The 17,015-nt window shown below is 44.0% G+C and overlaps 1 protein-coding gene across 1 annotated transcript in view; it reads left to right on the forward strand.

The window, feature by feature from the left end:
* Positions 1-5,424: 5,424 nt before the first annotated feature.
* The window catches only part of TSPAN12 (tetraspanin 12), a 62,142-nt gene continuing 50,551 nt past the window's right edge, over positions 5,425-17,015 (forward strand). Inside the window, exons 1-2 of the mRNA XM_050936350.1 lie at positions 5,425-5,643; positions 6,234-6,369. Coding sequence (XP_050792307.1) covers positions 6,304-6,369 — 66 coding nt within the window. The 5' untranslated portion in view covers positions 5,425-5,643; positions 6,234-6,303. The remainder of the gene's footprint in view (positions 5,644-6,233; positions 6,370-17,015) is intronic.

Genomic DNA, 17,015 nt, shown 5'->3' on the forward strand with positions numbered 1-17,015 from the left:
GTTAGGCATGGTTCCTGTTTTCTTGTGTTGGGGTGCCCTCTGGTGTTTATTTTCTGAACTGCAGGCTCTGTTGCCTCCTGGGGTCTGCCTAGCAACAGTGCCTTTTTCCCTTTCTTCCTAGCTAATTTTTTTCAAAGTAAAGTAAACCAGAAAAACCACTTTATTTGCATGTATATAGTGCTGGTAATGACTCTCAATGGGAGTGCTATTGTCTCACACAAGACCTGTTTGTCACAGCTTAATGGTTCCTTGCTTAATATGCAAGCCACAACTGCCAGAGAGAGCAGAGAAAAAAAAATCTCTCTGGTTCCCTTTTAAAACCAAACTGTTTCTCTCTGCTAAAAAGCCCCTAGCAGAGAAAAGAAAAATATAATATCCCTACTGGCTTCTGGATTCTGTCTATCCCACCACTGCACACCATGTCAATAACCTAATCCCAGATTTGGACCTTAGCGTCCAAAATATGGGGGTTAGCATGAAAACCTCCAAGCTTAGTTACCAGCTTGGACCTGGTACTGCTGCCACCACCCAAACAATTAGAGTGTTTTGGGGCACTCTGGTCCCCCCAAAAACCGTCCCTGGGGACCCCAAGACCCAAATCCCTTGAGTCTTACAATAAAGGGAAATAACTCTTTTCCCTTCCCCCCCTCCAGGTGCTCCTGGAGAGATACACAGAAGCAACCTCCGTGAATCTAAACAGAGGGAGTCCACCCTCTCTATTTCCAGTCCTGGAAACAAAAGCACTTCCCTCTTCACCCAGAGGGAATGCAAAGTCAGGCTAGTAAATCTAACACACCCAGATTTCCCCCCTGACTTCTTCCTCCCACCAATTCCTTGGTAAGCTGCAGACTCAATTTCCTGAAGTTTCCCACTAAAGAAAAACTCCAACAGGTCTTAAAAGAAAGCTTTATATAAAAAGAAAGAAAAATACATAAAAATGGTCTCTCTGTATTAAGGTGACAAATACAGGGTCATTTGCTTAAAAGAATATTGAATAAACAGCCTTATTCAAAAAGAATACAATTCAAAGCACTTCAGCAACTATAGACATGTAAATACAAAAGAAAAAAAACCATATAACTCACTATTTGATCTCTTTGTACTTACAACTGGGAAACAGAAGATTAGAAAAGCAGGAAATAGAAAAAAATCCTTCTCTAGCTGAGAGAGATTCAGGCAGAAGACAAAGAACTCAGACACAAACTTCCCTCCACCCAGAGTTGAAAAAATCCGGTTTCCTGATTGGTCCTCTGGTCAGGTGCTTCAGGTTACTTTTTTTTCAGGTGAAAGAGACATTAACCCTTAGCTACCCGTTTATGACACCTCTTTCTTATTATAACATAGAATTAGATCAGAACAGGAAATTGTAGTTGTTCTTTATCAGGTAGAATGACATGATCAGTTTGTTTAACACTATTTCTAAAAAAAGTAATAATAACGGATTGCCTGAGACATCCTCTCATCATCAAATATATCAAAAGGCAATAGCTCAGAAAGAGGAGAGTTTCAAAAGTATTATTTTTAATAAGAAAAAATGAAAAGTAGGAGTCTGATTTTATTCTTCTTTAGTCTATAGCAAATCAGGAATAACTTCTAAGTAAATGAATTTAGGCCAATTTAAATCTAGTATAAAGTGAGAGGAGAAGCAGGCACTTTGTATTTTTAAGAAATGTTTAGAGGTTTACCAATAAGCGTAAGATACCTGGAATAATTTTATAATTTGTTTTCTAAAAAAAACCCTTGGGCTAAAGAGGCTTGTCCTCTTTCCATGTATAATCAAAATACATTATTAATTTGTATTACAGTAGGCATCAACCAAGATCCTTATTTCTTATTTCCTTTGAGATTTCCCATGCGTAACATTTTATTTGATTGTTCTTGGTTCACCTTTTAACTTTGTTCTAGTCTGAGTCACAGCAAGGATTAAAATATATCAGGAGGCTAGCAGTCAACCAAACATTTTAAGTATTTTCTTATTTAAATGTGAACATACATCTGAAAGCGTCCAGAGGATTCACCGATACTTTACGTACATAAAGTTTTTCCATCATCAAGCAGCAGGAATTCCCGCATGCAAACCAAATAATTTCACTTAGTTTACTTTGTGCAGAGTCAGAAACAAAGAAGAAAAAACAAATAAATCCATTCAAGCTAGTTTCTGTAACAAAGTCAATCAGGCACAGACATTAAGAACAAAAGTGTGTGCTTTTCTTTTAAGGCTAAATTAGGCAACCCTTACTCACATAGGTGAGTATCTGTATAGAAGTCCCTTTGGGCCGGATCCTCAGCTAATGTAAACTTTATGTGAAAGAAAATGCAGAATCAAATGAAGTAAAAATCTTAAGTGAATCCACATGTTCCATAGAATCTCTATGGACAATAATTTCATGCTCTAATAAGAATATAACATTAGGGATCTATTATCGACCACCTGACCAGGACAGTGACAATGAAATGCTAAAGGAGATTAGAATAAAGAACTCAATAATAGTGGGGGATTTCAATTATCCCCTTACTGACTGGGAATGTGTCACCTCACGACAAAATGCAGAGACAAAATTTCTCAATACTTTAAATGACTGCTTCTTGGAGCAGCTGGTACTGGAACCCATAAGGTGAGAAGTATCAGAGGGGTAGCCGCGTTAGTCTGGATCTGTAAAAGCAGCAAAGAGTCCTGTGGCACCAATATGTCTGTTAGTCTATAAGGCACCACAGGACTCTCTGCTGCTTATAAGGGGAGAAGCAATTCTCGATTTAGTCCCAAGTGGCGCACAGGATCTGGTCCAAGATGTAACTAGAACACAACCGCTTGGAAATAGTGACCATAATATAATAACTTTTAACATTCCAGTGGTGGGAAGAACACCTCAACAGCCCAACACTGTGGTATTTAACTTCAGAAAGGGGAACTATACAAAAATGAGGGGTTAGTTAAACAGAAATTAAAAGGTACAGTGACTAGAGTGAAATTCCTGCAAGCTGCATGGACACTTTTCAAAGACACCACAATAGAGGCCCAATTTAAATGTATACCCCAAATTAAAAAACACAGTAAAAGAACTAAAAAAGTGCTACCGTGGCTTAACAACCATGTAAAAGAAGCAGTGGGAGATAAAAAGGCATCTTTTAAAAAGTAGAAGTCAAATCCTAGTGAGGTAAATAGAAAGAAGCATAAACACTCCCAAATTAAGTGTAAAAATTTAATAAGAAAAGCTAAAAAGGAGTTTGAAGAACAGCTAGCCAAAAACTCAAAAGGTAATAACAAAATTTTTTTAAAGTAAGACAAAAGCAGGAAGGCTGCTAAAAAACCAGTGGGGCCCCTGGACAATCAAGATACAAAAAGAGCACTTAAAGATGATAAAGTCATTGAGGAGAAACTAAATGTATTCTTTCTTCAGTCTTCACGGCTGAGGATGTTAGGGAGATTCCCAAACCTGAGCCAGTTTTTGTAGGTGACAAATCTGAGGAATTGTCATAGATTGAGGTGTCACTAGAGGAGGTTTTGGAATTAATTGATAAACTTAACAGTAATAAGTCACCAGGACCATATGGTATTCACCCAATAGTTCTAAAAGAACTCAAATGTGAAATTGTGGAACTACTAACTATGGTTTGTAATCTGTCCTTTAAATCAGCTTCTGTACCCAGTGACTGGAAGATAGCTAATGTAACGCCAATATTTAAAAAGGGCTCTAGAGGTGATCCCGGCAATTACAGACCGGTAAGTCTAACATCAGTACCGGGCAAATTAGCTGAAACAATTGTAAAGAATCAAATTACCAGACACATAGAAGAACATAAATTGTTGGGCAAAAGTCAACATGGTTTCTGTAAAGGGAAATCATGTCTTACTAATCTATTAGAGTTCTTTGAAGGCGTCAACAAACATGTGGACAAGGGGGATTCAGTGGACATAGGGTAAGTAGATTTCCAGGAAGTCTTTGACAAGGTCCCTCAGCAAAGGCTCTTATGTAAATTGAGTTGTCATAGGATAAGAGAGAAGATCCTTTCATAGACTGAGAACTGGTTAAAAGTCAGGGAACAAAGAGTAGGAATAAATGGTAAATTTTCAGAAGGGAGAGTGGTGTTCACCAAGGGTCAGTCCTAGGACCAATCCTATTCAACTTATTCATAAATGATCTGGAGAAAGGAGTAAAAAGTGAGGTGGCAAAGTTTGCAGATGATACTAAGCTGCTCAAGATAGTTAAGACCAGAGCAGACTGTGAAAAACTTCAAAAAGACTGATACTCCATTGTGGAGTTAAAAAATACACTTACGCTTATGGGCCAAGTCAATGAGAGTTTTGTCTGAGTAATGACTGCATGATTTGGTCCCTTAAATAAATTTTGTCCCATTTCTAAGTTGCTACTTTCCTCTTTCACCACAAATGATATGAATCTTCTGCATTCAGACTTACTTGGCATTCAGTAAGTGAGCCAACTCACCCAAAATAATTTCCTCTGCATTGTCTGAGGATTTCAGATAGGTTTATGCTGACTGTAAGGGCGGATTTCATTTCTGAATCTTGAAGACCTTCCTTTCTATTAATTAGAGATGGGTGGAGGAGATGGTGTTAGGCTCTTTGAAACCAGATCTGGGCTAGTTTTAGACTAGGGTTCATGTTCAGATTCAATAATGATGAAATCTTGTGACATTTCAGTCAATCTTGCAAGAACATCTATTCTTGTGAGATTTTTGCCACTCTGGGCCACGATGTCACAAAATAGCTTTTCAACTGAGATTTCAACCGCATCCAAGGCAGAACCAGAACCAGAGCACTTTAGGTTTTGGATCTGAATCAGAACCAAACCGGCAAGCAGATTCAGATCTGGGGAGTAGAATCCAAACCCTTCCTTACCCACTGAAATTTGAAAAGGGTCATAATTAGGGTTTCCTTTTTGGCCCATATCTAACTTACATACATAATAAATATAATAAATAATAATCATTTCAGATATCCTTTACTCCCTTCCCTAACCATAGGCACACATAGCCTGCAGTCTGCATAGGGTATCCCAGGGATACACACAACTTTAAGCAACTTGTTTTCATTTGATCTCATGACAGGGCATAAATTAAGCCGTCTTTGCACGACCGAGCCCCCTATAAACGCGTCGCCTGGCACTGGACCGCATTGTGTTTACATTGTGTTTGCATGGAGTGATGACAGTGGTTCTGAGTTCCCAACTCTTTAATAATTGAATTGACCATCAAAACGATCTTTTCTGCACAGCAGCAGAAGCCATGGTGCGCGGTGCCAGGGGCTAACAAGTTTCCTCACCCTAGAGGGATCACAGGGACGCTGAGCTAAGCGTGGCCCCGGGGGTGGAAGAGAGGGAAGCTCAGTTGAGTGGCCTCTAGGACCCAACAAGCGCCCGGAGCAGGCTCTGGAGCATGCGTGGCAGTGTGTGTGCAGCTGGCGGCGGCTGCTGCCTTGTCCTGCAGAGCCGCGGAGGGCTGAGAAAGGGGGAGGGAGTAGAAGAGACTTTCTAGTAAGTGCCCAGCACTTTCCCTGCTCGCAGGCAGCGTCTCGCGCTCCCAGGAGATGAAGGTCTTGACTTGGTGCCGCCCTTCCCTGCCCCGCTGAGTGCCCCGAGCGCCGGCCAGCGAGTGGGGCGCACAGGGCTGTTCCCAGCCCACGCGGTAAGTGACTCTCCGCCTCTCCTCCCCACGGCGAGCGTCTCTTTCCCTGGGAGGGGACTTCCCAGCCGCGCGCTAAACTCCTCGCTGGAGCCAGCCTGCGCTCCCGAGCCCCTGCCTGTCCGCCCGCAGCCCCGAGCGGGCACCGGGGCAGGCGCTCTGGGACCAGGCAAGCGGTGCGCGCTGAGCAGCATCTCCGGAGGGGGCGGGGAGGGTGACTGACTCTATGTCCGCGCTCTGCCCTACCCTGGCGGCGCGGCCCGGGCTGCCTGCAGGGCACCGCTCGCTGCGGCTGCCAGCCCTCGGGCCGGGACGCTCCGCCTCGTCTCCCCCGCACGGACTGGCTGGGCGGGGCAGAGGCAGCCCGGGGACTTACCTGGAACTTTGGCTGCCTCCCTGCGGGGCCGTCTCCAGCCTTGACAACCGGCAGCGAGCGAGGGAGCGACCCCCTCCACTGCCCCCACCAGTTCTTCCGAGGCTGGCCTGGGGGGCAGCGAGAGCCTCGCACCTGGGCGTGCCCACTCCGCTGCCCTCCGGCTGCCGGTGCTCGGCCGCCGACGGACCGCGGTGCGCTTCTCTCCCTTCTCCTGCAGGTGGCTGGCGGCCTCGCCTCGGGTGGGAGGATGTGGTGAGGATGGGGCGTTCTGCCGCCGGCGGCTCACCATGGCCAGGGAGGACTCGGTGAAGTGCCTGCGCTGCCTGCTCTACGCCCTCAATCTGCTCTTCTGGGTGAGTCGGGATGAGCCGGCCCCGGCTCAGCCAAGCAGGTGGCAACGTCCCGGCTAGAGTTACAGCCCCAGCCAAGCCGGTAGTGCGCCAGGGGGCACAGCCGAGCACGCGTTAGCGGAGCGGCAGCAGCCTCCATTCAGAGCAGGGTACACGTTGCCCTTCGGGGCTCCTCTGGTCTAGGCCACCAGCCAGTCACCTCTGATCGGGGAAACAGGATTAAAGACCCTGGAAGCTAGTTGCAAATAAAACTGGACTTGATTTTGACCTGGGGATATAAAATAAGTCCAGTGTGTGCATATGTGTCTGTAGACAGAGAAGGGAAATATCCAGTGATGGGGTAATGCTGGGTTTCATGAGTTTCCTAACATCACATGAACGAATTGGCTCCTGGTTGTCCCAAAGACATCTGCATTATTTACTCTATGAGGGTTTGATACAAAGTCTTGGGAGTCCTTCCCTTATCTTCAATAGGCTATAGCTCAGACAATCTATAGTGTATTACCTTATTATCACATAAGGGGTGGGGTGATTTTTTTTTGTTTTTATTTACAGATTTTCAGTCTAAGCTCTATTTATAGAGGCATTGTGGTTTCTGAAACTCCCTCTCACAAGTGGGTGTGATCAGCACTGGCTCCAGAAGCTTTTGCTGCCCAAAGTGCATGATGTAGATTCCTCAGTCTCCAGTCACTCTCTCAGATTGAAATGCACCTCACCCCTATAATTGGGCTTTACACGGGTTAAGTATAGAAGGGTTAAAGGCAAAATGCACCCATCGGATCAACATAAACAGTATGATTGTGTTACTGGCTCATCCCAGCCTCATTCATGCCCACTGTGCTGGCCTATGAGGATTTGGTGTGGAGACTCACCAGACATGCAGGAAGTGTGCACAAGCTAAATCACATAATTTACAGCTGTCCTGACATGGCTGACAGTTAAAATGGGAGTCATACTGGGTTTGGAGTGGGATAGGAAATTGTTAGGTAGTATTTGGTGCAAAGTGGTACATTCTTTGACATGAAGGAGTGCTCTCAGGGTGCCTGAGCGTAATGCTAGCCAAACGTTATCAGTTGGTATTGGTTTTGTTTGATAATGAGTTCTGCACCATTTTTATAAGTGTTCATTCCCACTCTATTTTATGGGCTGCCTGTTAAAAAATACACCCATGTAACTTAATGAGGACACTTTTTTTTAAGCACATGCAATTGCTTCTGGCACCCTACTCCTTTCCTCTCATATCATGAACAAATTGCACAGAATAATCTATGAGAGAATTTATAACAAACAAAAATCTTCCTGGTCAAGAGGCAGGATAGTCTTGTGGTGAAGGCACAGGATTTGGGAGAGCTGGATTAAATCCCAGCTCTGGCATAGACTTCCCATGTGACACTGGGGAAGTCACTTAAATCTTAGCACTTCATTTCTGCTCCCTTGCAACAATGCTGGGAGAATAAGTTTGTTAATGTTTGAGAGGTGCTCAGATAGTGTGGTGTTGAGGGCCATATACCGTAGACACCTAAATAGGTGATTGTGGACATGTCTCTCACTAGCTAATAGAAGTTAGTAAGAAATTTCCCGAATGTACAGGTTATTCCATTACTCGGTTTCTTTCACTTCTTTGGTACTGGGCACTGTAGTGGACTGGTTGAACCATAGAGCTAGTTCCTATGTTACATTGTTTGAATATTTTGGGTGCGCATACTGTTTTAGACGCATTTGAGAGATTCTGGTTTCACAGAGCATTATTTATTTATTTTAAATAGTGAGATTTCGGGAGCACTGTGCTGTTGAGCTTGCTGCAATACTATGTGGTGTTTCCTTTAACATCCTAGAAAGTAGTAGTTTGAAAGTGAAATATAAGAAACCCCCCTTCTGCATTCAGCATCACACTTGAGTGGATGGACAGCTCTTACACACATGTACTTGAATGTGGCCCCATTCACTCCCTGCTTATACACCTCACTCTACAGCTAGTGGTTCATCTCCCAACTTATGAATCCCCCCACTCACTGAGTCCCCATTCACACCTCAGCTCATCTCTTCCCACCAACTTAATCCACACTCGTCTTTTCTCCCCTCCCCAAATGCATCCATTCTCTTCCCAGTCCTACCAAATCTATTACCTCAGCAACAGTTTTTGTAAGCTGCAGCAGCCACCTAGGTACCTCTCATACTTCACATTTGGCTGTGAATCTTTTCATAATGGTGGATGTCTTGCCTCTCATGCTGACTGCTACATTCATAATGCCTCTGCCTCAGTTCTGAGCTTTTTCCCTTGCTTATGAAATCCTGCTGGTATCCATGGAGGCGGCTAACAAGCTGGGTGTCATTTGTTCTGGTCCGTGAGCCTGAAGAGCTGACAAGGGACATTAAGTGGAGGTGGGGCTGTTCAAAGGAGAAGGCCAGGGGGTGGCTGAGCCTGAGTGTTCTGAGGAGTAGAGAGGAAGCACGCCTGGGTGGATTGGCTGTCACAGTGTTGCTGCTGACCCAACAGCTGAAGTGGTGTTATCACCTCAGAATCTCTGCTCTCATTTTTATCACCACCACCACCACCACCACAAAAAAAAAAAAAAAAGTAAATTTCTAGCCCCTATATCTGCAGCTTGAAAGTGTCAGCCCTCAAGTCTCCAACACCAGAAGTAAAAAAGAACAATGAACAGAAAGAAGCATTTTTCTTAAATTTTGTGACTGGAAAGTCAGTCTCATGAATTTGGGGTGGGAGGGGGCTGACTCCTGATTTTTAAATGCTTGGGGTTGGCCATACTGGAAGCTAGAAGATTCATTGTGAGCAAGTGCAGCTCTTTTCACTGTAGGTTTTTTACTGGAATATACTGCTGAACTGAGGCAGTACACTACAGGCCTGGCAATGTAACAGCAGTCCTATTTTATACTCCATTCATGTGTTAAGATTTGCTTCACAACATTAAGGGCTAGACTTTTCTTTTTTTTTTTTAAAAAACAAGGTTAGTTTATTTGGGAATGGATGGTGTAAGCTAGACTTGACTGGGAAATCTATCTGCTCACCTTAGGGATGTTGGATTTTTGAAGACAGTTTCTAAAGCTCATTGTTATACCATAACAAACTGCTTAGCCTCATCTTCAGAACAAGAATCTTTCCCACTGTTAACAATAACGTGTGTTACCAAAGCTTGCTGAACGAGGCCTGGGCACTGCTCTCAAGCAGTCACATGATAAAATAATAGCATGTGAATGTGTAATCAAATAATAGACATTGCCAGCATCAGCAGATGAGATGCAGGAGTGTACTGCAGATGTTTCAGAGACTGAAGCAATTTTCTAGAACAAATCATGTGTGCCATATATAAAATTAAAGTAGAACTATTTTTCAGAAAGGGGGAAAAAAAGTGACCCGAGTAACTATAGACCTGTTAGTTTGACATCTATAGTATGCAAGGTCTTGGAAAAATTTTTGAAGGAGAAAGTAGTTAAAGACATTGAAGTCAATGGTAATTGGGTCAAAATACAACATGGTTTTACAAAAGGTAGATCGTGCCAAACCAACCTGATCTCCTTCTTTGAGAAGGTAACAGATTTTTTAGACAAAGGAAACGCAGTGGATCTAATTTACCTCGATTTCAGTAAGGCATTTGATACAGTTCCACATGGAGAATTATTAGTTAAATTGGAAAAGATGGGGATCAATATGAAAATTGAAAGGTGGATAAGGAACTGGTTAAAGGGGAGACTAAAACGGGCCGTACTGAAAGGTGAACTGTCAGGCTGGAAGGGGGTTACTAGTGAAGTTCCTCAGGGATCAGTTTTGGGACCAATCTTATTTAATCTTTTTATTACTGACCTTGGCACAAAAAGTGGGAATGTGCTAATAAAGTTTGTGGATGACACAAAGCTGGGAGGTATTGCTAACACAGAGAAGGACCAGGATATCATACAGGAAGATCTGGATGACCTTGTAAACTGGAGTAAGAGTAATAGGATGAAATTTAATAGTGAAAAGTGCAAGGTCATGCATCTAGGGATTAATAACAAGAATTTTAGTTATAAATTGGGGACACATCAGTTGGAAGTAACAGAGGAGGAGAAAAACCTTGGAGTATTGGTTGATCACAGGATGACTATGAGCCACCAATGTGATATGGCCGTTAAAAAAGCTAATGAGGTTTTAGGATGCATCAGGTGAGGTATTTCCAGTAAAGATAAGGAGGTGTTAGTACTGTTATACAAGGCACTGGTGAGACCTCATCTGGAATACTGTGTGCAGTTCTGGTCTCCCATGTTTAAGAAGGATGAATTCAAACTGGAACAGGTACAGAGAAAGGCCACTGCAGGCCTGCACAACATACGGCCCGCGGATGCGGCCTGCGGAGGCTCACTGTGCAGCCCGTGGCGGGGAATCAAAGGGCTCTGGGCTGCCTGCAGCCGTGGGGAGCCCTGAGCCCTTTAAATCTCAGCCGCGGCCGGGATTCATAGGGCTCTGGGCTGCCCGCAGCGGCGGGGAGCCCAGAGCCCTTTAAATCTCAGCCGGCCGTAGCCAGGAATCAAAGGGCTCTGGGCTGCCTGCAGAGATTCCCAGCCCCGGCTGAGATTTAAAGGGCTCAGGGCTCCCCGCCACCACAGGCAGCCCAGACCCCTTTGAATTCCAGTGGCGGCTGATATTTAAAGGGCTCATGGCTCCCTGCGGCTGTAGGCAGCCCGGAGCCCTTTGAATCCCAGCCGCGGCTCCAGCGGATGGGCTGGGGCTGAGATTTAAAGGGCTCGGGCTCCCCTCAGCAGCAGGAGCTCTGGGCCCTTTGAATCCCTGCCCCAGCCCTGCAAAGCTCTGGGTTCCCCCAGCTGCCGGAGCCCCGGGCCCTTTAATTTGCCCCTGAGGGCACCCAGCCACCTCTTCAGCTGGGAGCCCCTGGTTGATTTAAAATCAAGTATCACCTCCCCACCCCCAACCTTCCTTTTTGGCTCACAGCTGTTTTGGTAGGGTGGGCGCTGGGGAAGGAGGGTTTGATTCTGCAGAGCCGGGCGGTGCTGGGGTGGGGTGTTTCCACGGGGCCAGGAGGTGCTGAGGCTGGGTGTTTCCGCGGGGCCGGAGGTTTCGGCCTTCAGCTGTTTTCTTTGGAGTAATGTGGCCCTCGCCACTTTACGAGTTGTGCAGGCCTGGGCTACTAGGATGATCCAAGGAATGGAAAGCCTTCTTATGAAAGAAGACTGAAAGAGCTTGGCTTCTTTAGCCTAACCAAAAAAGGTTGAGGGAGATATGATTGCCCTTCATAAATATATCAGAGGGATAAATACCAGGGAGGGAGAGGAATTATTTAAGTTTAGTACCAGTGTGGACACAAGAAAAAATGGAAATAAACTGGACACTAAGAAGTTTAGACTTGAAATTAGACGAAAGTTTCTAACCATTAGAGGAGTGAAGTTCTGGAACAGCCTTCCAAGGGAAGTAGTGGGGGCAAAAGACATATCTGGCTTCAAGACTAAACTTGATAAGTTTATGGAGGTGATAGTATGATGGGATAGCCTAATTTTGGCAATTAATTGATCTTTGATTATTAGCAGGTAAATAGGCCCAGTGGTCTGTGATGGGATGTTAGTTGAGGTGGGATCTGAATTACTGCAGAGATCTCTTTCCTGGGTGCTGGCTGGTGAGTCTTGCTCACATGCTCAGGGTTTAACTGATCACCATATTTGGGGTCGGGAAGGAATTTTCCTCCAGGGAAAATTGTCAGAGGCCCTGGAAGTCTTTTGCCTTCCTCTGTAGCATGGGACATAGGTCACTTGCTGGAGGATTTTCTGCACCTTGAGGTCTTTAAACCATGATTTGAGGACTTAAGTAACTCAGACATAGGTTAGGGGTTTGTTCCAGGAGTGGGTGGGTGAGATTCTGTGGCCTGCATTGTGCAGGGGGTCAGACTAGATGACCATAATGGTCCCTTCTGACCTTAAGTCTATGAATCTATGGGCTAAAGTAAAAAATCGTCCAGCCCATTTGATGATGGTGATTCTTCACATATAAAGAAGCAGATGAGTACAACTGTTCAGCAACTCAAAGCAAAAAGAAGATGTAAGTCATAATTGTATGCTGGCGGTGGGGGTAGATGTAAATGGGCTATAGGTGTGCATTAAAATTATACTCACACTTTCTTTTTTTGTGGACAGCTATGCTATGCTCCCCTCTCTGCCTTGATCACATGTACATTTGATAACTAAAGTCAGTTTTAACAAAATGTCTTTTTGAAAGCAAGTTGCTTGCTGATGTTTGGTACAGTGCACCTAGTGGATATTAAGTCAAGTCACTGTTTTAGGAATCTCCCTGTTCCATTGTCTCTAAGGGCTTGAACACATGCACATTGAAGTCAATGTTCACTTAAATAAAGATGGAGCAGGGGATCTCTTGTCTGTAGAGGGTCTTATTTTGCTGATTGGTCACAGTTATAATAAACACCAGCTCAGAGTAAGCATGGGATGGTAGGAAGCTTAGATAAGATCAGCTTATTGTAAATGTGCAGGGCACACATTACTTTGGAGCTGTTAATACAGTAGCAGTTCTGTACTGGCAGACACAATAGAGGTGTCTTAAAGATAATTTTCTGCCATCTGTATAGCTCTAGTGTTTTGCAGAAACCTTAAGCTCTGGGATATAAAGGTCTGAATTCCTCCAAGCAATCCTAAAGGGACTTTTCAGTCTGGCTGCTGTGGAACTGGTGTCCCTTACAAATGCTGATGCAGCCACCAAATATCTTCATGACTAGTGGTATAGGACAGTGATTCTCAACCAGGAGTCTGGGGCCTCCTGAGGAGCCGTGAGCAGGTTTCAGGGGATTCTCCAAAATAAACCAGAGAGCAGGGCCAGCGTTCGACTCGCTGGGGCCCAGGACAGAAAACTGAAGCCAGAGCGCCACCACCTGGGGCTGAAGCTGAAGCCCAAGTAACTTAGCTTTGCAGGGCCCCCTGTGGTGTAGGGCCCCGGGCAGTTGCCCTGCTTTCTACGCACTAATGCTGGCCTTGACTTTTAATCTACTGGATATGCAGAAAAACAATTATTGTGGCACAGGTGGGCCATAGAGTTTTTATAGCATGTTTGTATGGGGGCTCTGAAAGAAAAAGGTTGAGAACCCCTGGACTAGGAGAAGCATGTCCTTAATGTGCCCAGCTATAAGGTCCATCAAGGTTTGCTTGAAATAACTAAGAAATACAGCAATTATATTTTTTAAATCATGGTTTGAGGGGCCTAGCCAGGATTTAGTGATATTCTCTCTGTTTCACTGAGTTGCTGTTTGGCTGCAGGCTGGTGATGGGACTACCTTGTATCTATGTGAGCAGGCAGATTATGCTATGGAGATAGGTATTTTTTTCTTCTGTAGGAAGATGATAGCATTGTTATTCCGGAATTCTACTTTTGAGACATCATCAAATGGATGTGAGATTGCCTACATCCTCCATGCTAGGTGCAGGCTGATGGCCTGGGTCTGGGAGGAGCAAACACAAAAATGTTGTTATGCTATGTGCCATCCATACAGCCATACCAGCATGTGTAGTATGGAATTCTACGACATTGCTATCAGCAGCTGTATCTGCTCACAGGGAAGACCATTGTGCATGTGGAGCTGTTTAAGAAGATGTCATGCCTAGAAGAACCGGCTGAAATAACCACAGGTCTTATTGGGAAACTGCAAATATGGAAAGTTGCTTTTAGACACTGTCATTTTCACATTTTGGCTGCTGTCAGGGACCCAAATTGCAGGGGGAGAGAGAGGAGCTTGTCAGCTACTTTGCTGTGATCATTTGTAGCTTCTCCATAGTGTACAGTTTAATGCTTTGTGCTTGAAAAAAGACCATGAACTAAAACCAATAAAAGAACTGTGTTGAGGAATTCTGATAGAGGCAACTGTTTCTGCCATTGCTGACCTACTGTCCACTAACACTTAAGCAATCTGTGAATGGCCTGTTGGTCCACAAGTCTGTAGTGAGGTATACGATCCAGCTCTCTCAGCTGACCAAAAGAATGACATTTTTTTGCCTTTGCCTCAGAACTTTCTGAAGCAGCAGTCTTAGTAAGGGAAGAGGATGGGAATGATGTTGCACTTGCTAACATGTAGCTGCAGCCTCCCTCAGATTCTGAAAGGACTTTCCTTTTATATGTGAGATGTCTTCCTCTTAAGGTTTCTGGCTCTCAGCAATCACCTCTTTTGAGCAGAGACCCACATCTTTCTCCTTCTAGACTGAAAGTTTAGCCTTACAGTCCCTCTGCATCTCACTATGGTTTCCCCAGTGGATCTGACTGGGGTCCAGCACCTCAGATTGAAATCTCCACAGGGGCTATAACAGTGTACACCACTCACCAACCAGCCTTCACAAAGTAAGGTACATTTATTCTTAAGATAAAAAGCATAGCAGAAAAAACATATAAAATAATCTACAGTCATGCTAAAAAGTCTACCAGATATTACCTCCAACTCCAACATAAGGCTGTGGTAGGCATCAGTCTTTGAAACCCCATCAACGGCATTTGCCCCCTTGGTTATAAGATTGTCAGTTTTTAGATCAGAAACCCTGACTGGGCAGTTCAGCTGTTTCCTTTTGACAGCTTGTGCATTGCTAGTCTCCAGGAACAGGTAATCATTAGTCAATGTCACTCTCCTCAGTGTGTGGCTTCAAAATCTGGATTTTTGCATAATCCAGAGTTATGGAATTTGCATTAACTACTTCCCAGGGATTACCCCACGTAACACTTATTGCCCAAAAAGTCCATGCCTGTCCTATCTGATGCCTGTCATGCCAGGCATATCTGAGTATAGTCTTTTGAACTGCTTACACTTCCTAGGACTTTCATTTGTCAGAGTGGGAACTCCTGGAGTAAACCATGGAGTGGGAGAATACAGATGCAGTTACCCTGAAACTGTGACACACACATCTTTGTTCTCGGCACTCAACTGCAACTTCATGGATGCCTGCACTAATCCAATATCAGCTGCAAGTGACCTGCATGATAACACATGTGATTTTCATCTGCAATTCACAAGTACAAAGTCCATCATGTTCTTCGTTTGCCCATCTGGTGATATCCAAGTCCATTTTTTCTATGGCTTTCTTTGAAGTAACATGTTTATTATCACCAAGTTGTTGCTTAGCTAGAAATTCAGTAACCTTTCTCCTCTTCTGTTTTCTTCACTGAGTCTGAATCAGAATTCCAATCCGATACTACTTTTTGCATTAAAATCTCCCATCTCCAATAATATGTCATGAAATTTCTTGTACTGTTTTCTGTAGATTATTATAAAATCTGTCAGTTTCTTCCTTGAGTGCTGTTGAGGTTGGTGCACATACTTGTATGGTTGTGACGTGAGGATTGGTGCTTAAGCTGAAGATAAGCCAGACTCTTACGGCATTTAACCTGATATCTCCTTGCATACTTAAGGCGAGATGTAGTATCTTGTAACTTTTTGGTTTCTGTCTTTTATACTTACTTTGATTTTGCTGTCATAACAATCCAGTTTATCTTCATTCCATTAGAGTCAAATCCTGAGAGAAGCTGTTTCCACTGCTCTCCAGCATCAAATAACTTCATTGGGAGTTGCAGGGAGTTGGAACACCTATGGATTCAGTCCTTTGGACTTAGATAAGGACTGTTCTCTTGAAGAGACTTTTCTCAGTTCCCATATATGAAGAGAATATTCCAGCAGAGCTGTAGGAAGGGAACATCTTTTTACAGAACAGAGGGTTATTCAGTGTATTATTTAATAGCTATACTTGTGCTAATATTTTCCCAATTAAGAAGGAATCTTTAGGTTGTATCAATTATCTAATATTTTCAGCTTGTTGTAGTGCATAAAGGCCTCTGTCAGGTTCAGGGCTCTGATTGGGGTGTACAAACACATAGTCCTGGGTCTCTCTTTTGGGGGGGAGAGGAGGGAGTGTGATGGGGCATTAGGATTTATGTGGGGGAGAGACAAGGGCTATCAGAGTAAGAGGGTAAAGCAAGAAGGGAACTGAGGAGGGAGGGAAGTCTACTGAGCTTGATGCTCTGGGTTGGTGTCTCTGTCTTCATTTTGGAAATGAGAGGAGGCAGGAATGCTCTGACAGAGTGATCCTAATATACTGTGTCTCACTGAAGGTAGAATAGATGACACTCATAATGTAAATGTGTGTATCACCTCATCCCAAATCTCTTTATGCATTATATATGTCTAGTACCATGGCATTACAGCAACTGATTGATATCTCAGCCTCTGCACAATGGTGTTGGTGGGGAGAGGGAATTTTGACAGTGACACTGGGGAGAAGTTCCTGTTAGCAGAGGTGCTAGGCTCCTTACTAGGAAGTAAGGGAAGTATAGCTTTTAAGGCCTGATTTGGAAAATCCACACAATTAACTGAATTAAATTCAGTACATCCACCTTGAGGATGAAGGTGTGAGCCAGCTCTGCCTGTATTTGGACTGATGGCTCCAGGGAGAATAAATATTTCAAATGTTTAGAATGCTAAGCCATGATGTCCAACAGCTTCAGTGGTCCATTACTCTTGTGGGTACTTTCTCTCATTTTCTTTTTAAATTGACATCTCTCTTTACAGAAAATGTTTTTGCCAGTACTCCCCAATCCCTTCTCTGTTGGTGTAGCCTGAGAATTTCCCATTGACTCAAGGCTCTGTGGAAGGCAGCAGACATAGGCTATA

Source organism: Gopherus flavomarginatus, chromosome 1 (genome assembly GCF_025201925.1).
Source record: "Gopherus flavomarginatus isolate rGopFla2 chromosome 1, rGopFla2.mat.asm, whole genome shotgun sequence".
NCBI lineage: Eukaryota > Metazoa > Chordata > Testudines > Testudinidae > Gopherus > Gopherus flavomarginatus.